The 4,740-nt window shown below is 41.0% G+C and overlaps 1 protein-coding gene across 1 annotated transcript in view; it reads right to left on the reverse strand.

The window, feature by feature from the left end:
* The window catches only part of ZNF568 (zinc finger protein 568), a 38,908-nt gene that overhangs the window by 28,949 nt on the left and 5,219 nt on the right, over positions 1-4,740 (reverse strand). Inside the window, exons 3-4 of the mRNA XM_011984764.1 lie at positions 3,296-3,555; positions 812-870 (exon numbers count right to left, since the gene is read on the reverse strand). Coding sequence (XP_011840154.1) covers positions 812-870; positions 3,296-3,371 — 135 coding nt within the window. The 5' untranslated portion in view covers positions 3,372-3,555. The remainder of the gene's footprint in view (positions 1-811; positions 871-3,295; positions 3,556-4,740) is intronic.

Genomic DNA, 4,740 nt, shown 5'->3' on the forward strand with positions numbered 1-4,740 from the left:
AAAAAAAAAAAAAAAAAAAAAAAAGAAAGGTATGTGTTCTACTTCCTCTTCTAGATAATTTAAATTTTTGAACTTTGGCCAAGACTGACTTTTAAAAGCTGAGCTAAAAATTGTAAGAATTAAGGAATTACAGGTGTCCCTGGGAAACCATGGAGAATTGGTTCCAGGATCCCCCACGGATACCAAAATCCACAGATGCTCAAGTCCCTTATATAAAATGGTGTAGTATTTATACATAACCAATGTATACTCCCGTATACTTTAAATCATCCCTAGATTACTTATAAAATCTAATACGTGATTTCTATGTAAATAGTTGTTACACTATATTGTTTAGAAAATGACAAGAAAAAAGTCTGTACATGTTCAGTACAGATGCAACTACCCATTTTTTTTTCAAGTATTTTTGATTTGCAGTTGGGTGAATCTATGGATGCAGAATCTACAGACACAGAAGTCCAACTATATTTTAGAGTTTATTTTTGACCAAGGTGCCAATGAAAAGTCTTTACTTAAATAATTGTAAGTTTTTCCTCATAAATGGTGCAACTTATGGAATAAACTTAAGTGTCCCAGTTTGCTTTGACTCTCCAGATCATATTTAAATTTGAACTCAACTTTAATAATTCTGTATGTACCTGCTTCTGCACAGCCATATCTCAAATTTCCCCGGATTCTGATTTTCTATCTGTATTTTTTCTCACTTTGATTTTCATCAATTTATTTTTTCCAACATATTGGTAGGTTACAATAACCCACCGTAACTGCACTGCAAAATAACGCAGGAAACAAATAAATGCTTAAGACGTACAAGGGGCCTGGTTGTATCCTCTTCTTCCTCGGAAAGGGCAGACTCCTGAGAATACCAAGCTGAAGGAAGAGAAACAAAACAGATTTGCTTCAAAGTTTCAGACAAAGGAATATAGAAATCTGCAGTACCAGGTGGCTATAAGACCCTCTACAGATGAATGATCCCTGAAGCAATGAGAAATGTTAACCGCCATCTAGCTACAGAGATACTGAAATGGACATGGATAGCTAATTTAATCATATGGGGTCTGATGGGGATTTCTGGAGGGCTAAGTATATAGTGCCCAGTGAATCTATTGGCAATATTTTATCGCCCTAGAATCTTGCTGTTTTATTTCTAACAGGAAGTTTATCTTAAGTACATAATAATAGATACCCCAAAAATTTAAAGATTGGGATGACCTTTAAAGTTTTTTTTTTTTTCCTTTTTTTTTTTTTGAGATGGAGTCTCACTCTGTCGTCCAGGTTGGAGTGAGTGCAGTGGCCTATCTCCGCTTATCGCAACCTCTGCCTCCTGGGTTCAAGCAATTCTCCTGCCTCAGCCTCCCAAGTAGTTGGGATTATAGGCATCCACCACCATGCCTGGCTAACTTTTTTGTATTTTTAGTAGAGACAAGAGTTTCACCATGTTGCCCAGGCTGGTTTCGAACTCCTGACCTCAAGTGATCCATTTGCCTCGGCCTCCCAAAGTGCCAGGCTTACGGGCGTGAGCCACCACGCCTGGCCTAAAATGTTATTTTTTAACCATAAAGAATTTAGGGCCAGGCACAGTGGCTCATGCCTGTAATCCCAGCACTTTGGGAGGCCAAGGCGGGCGGATCACGAGGTCAGGAGTTCGAGACCAGCTTGGCCAATATGGCGAAACCCTGTCTCCACTAAAAATACAAAAATTAGCTGGGCTTAGTGGTGCATGCCTGTAGCCCCAGCTACTTGGGAGGCTGAGGCAGGAGAATCGCTTGAACCCAGGAAGCGGAGGTTGCAGTGAGCTGAGATAGCACCACTGCACTCCAGCCTGGGCGACAGAGCAAGGCTCTGCAAGACTCTGAGACAGAGCAAGACAGAGCAAGACTCTGTCTCTCCCCCCAAAAAAAAGAACTCAGGAAAAAAACCTTCATCAGAGACTGGCTACAGGTAATGTAGAACATTCATATGATAGAATGCAATACAGTCATGATTCTAAAGACATTTTTTAAAAACTTGATTTATTTTTTCCCCTAAAAAATTCAGGGCCTTTTGGTTAAAAAGGAAAGCCTGAATACCTGCATTTATTAATATTTCCACTCTCTCCCAAACCAATCATAATGTTAATAAAGGAAAAAAGGAGGCTAAAACTCATAAGGACAAAGAATATAGAAGACTTCCACAGATAAGAGCGAGCTGTCAACAAAATGTAGGAAGCTAGAGAGCAGACAAATGAGTGGTATCTAACTTAACCAGAGAAAGGTGCAGCTTAAGTAAGGGTGGGAGGAGGGTGGGGAAGCCATGGCAGGACCCTAGAAAGGTTCAGGAATGGAGTTACTAATTATTTCCGCGGACTAGAGGTTGGGAGTAGGGCTGAAAACCAGAAAACCAAACTTAAGATGTCATAAAAAGATGTTAAGACCACCTGATGTCTTCTTTTACCCAATATGGCATAGTCACATTTCCCTCATATTGGCAACAGGAAAAATTAAAGATTTTTTTCTCTAGATATACTGAATGAGACAAGCTCTGGATTTCAGGCATATCAGATTCAGATAAAGGTGGGGTTGAGGCAATGCAGAGAAAAAATAATTAAATAAAAGTTCTCATATTGCAAGATGAGGTGCCCAACATGCCCACTTCCTTCCTTTGTCTCCCAAAAAGCGGGAGTTCTGGCTTGTACTCCTCAAGCAAAATCTAGGAATTCTTGCTAGGGAAACTGACTAGCCCAAAAGAAAGTGCTTACAGATCCTGACATCTGGTCAACCTTCAACCTCCAAAAAATAATACCATATTAGAAAGAAGGGCAAGGAGAAGAGTGTGTTGGGGTGGAGGTGAAAAGGAAGGGGTTAGGTAGTGAAAGAGAGCTAAATCCTTAACTCCATTATCAAAAATCAACAGGAAATATCTAAAACTGAGAAATCAAGCATTAGCAGTATAAGAATGTTATTTAGAAAAAAAGGAGGTGGATACCAGAATATTGAGACAAAAATGTGTAAAGTGGTTGCCTTTCAGGAATGGGAACAGGGGATGAGGATGGATGGAATAGGAAGCTTTTGTTTAAGTTATAGTACAGCATTTAAAGATCTATTTAAATATACTCTTTAAGAAATAAAAATTGCGTTTCAAAATTTATTTTTAAAAAATCAAATAGTCAAATGAATAAGATTAAAAACAAATGTCTCCCTTGCATAGTCAACTCACACACGTGACCTTTCTCAGTAGGAGTAATGAATTTCTTTCCACTGTCCCCAAATGTAGAGCCTTTCTCTCCTAAGCTCTGTCCACCTATGAGCCACCTCACCTTTCCTTTCCACCATGTGGCTCAAATGCTCCATTGTTACACAGCTACTGCTGATCACTGAAGGTTCAGATGTCATTCAGACTTTGCCTGCTCTGGGCAGAAGGGTCAAGACAGGCTCCAGCAACTCCAGGGTCCACTCTCTTTCAGGACTCTCCAGCCTCTAAGGCAGGTCTCAGGTCAGGTCTCCTTCCATGATAGACACCTGTTCCTCAGACTTCTATTTGCACTGCAGATGTGTTTTATCCTTGTGGGGCCAGGACCTGTGAATTAGGATATAAATCTAATTTACCTGGTGCGTTCTCACTGGCTCCCTGTGATAACCAGCTTCCAAGATGGCCGCCAGTGATCACTGTCTTCTGGTATTCGTGCCTTTGTAGATCCCTCCCACCCTGAGTACCTTTGACCTGCACAACCAATAGGATATTGCAGAAATGATGGTGTGTGACTTCTAAGGTTAGGTTATAAAAGACATTAGGGCTTCTGTCTTGCATGTTTGGATCATGTACGTTGAGGGAAGCCAGCTGCCATACCATGAGGACACTCAACCAGCCCTACGGAGAGGCCTCCTGTTGACAGCTAACACTAACTTAGAAGCCAGCTATCTTGGAAGTGAATCCTCCAGCCCCAGTGCAGCCTTCTGATGACTGCAGCCCAGCTGACATCTTGACTGCAACTTCATGAGATACTCAAGACAAAATACCCAGTGAAGACACTTCCCACAGAAACTGTGAGATAATGTTTATTGTTGTTTAAGCCACTAGTTTTTGAGGTAATTTGTTACACACTAATAGATAATTAATACAGCCTCAAACACTAATCTTCCTTATTTATAATTCATATGCTCTGGACACACTGACCAGAGGTGTAAACAAAGTGATGTTTACCTATCTGTTCTTCAAATATCTTCTATGTGTCTAAAAGTGTATGCTCGATGAGGTGACAGATATAAACCTGAGTCAAAAAAACACCCAGATCTGCAGCAACCCCAAATTTGGCATGAAAGAGAGTTTCATTCAAAGACCAGCTATTCCATTCCATTTCTGTATTATCTTGGCAATTGAGTTAAGAGAGAACTGCAATTTAGAATTCCAAGTCTCTTCATCTGAAATGACAATTATACTCATGTCACAATAATATGGGATGAATATATGAAATGACTATTAAGATATATGAATTTAGGCCGGGCGCGGTGGCTCACGCCTGTAATCCTAGCACTTTGGGAGGCCGAGGTGGGAGGATCATGAGGTCAGGAGATTGAGACCATCCTGGTTAACATGGTGAAACCCCGTCTCTACTAAAAATACAAAAAATTAGCCGGGCGTGACAGTGGGCGCCTGCAGTCCCAGCTACTTGGGAGGCTGAGGCAGGAGAATGGCGTGAACCCAGGAGGCAGAGCTTGCAGTGAGCCGAAATCGCGCCACTGCACTCCAGCCTGGGAGACAGAG

The sequence above is a fragment of the Mandrillus leucophaeus genome, unplaced genomic scaffold (assembly GCF_000951045.1).
Source record: "Mandrillus leucophaeus isolate KB7577 unplaced genomic scaffold, Mleu.le_1.0 Scaffold274, whole genome shotgun sequence".
Taxonomy (NCBI): domain Eukaryota; kingdom Metazoa; phylum Chordata; class Mammalia; order Primates; family Cercopithecidae; genus Mandrillus; species Mandrillus leucophaeus.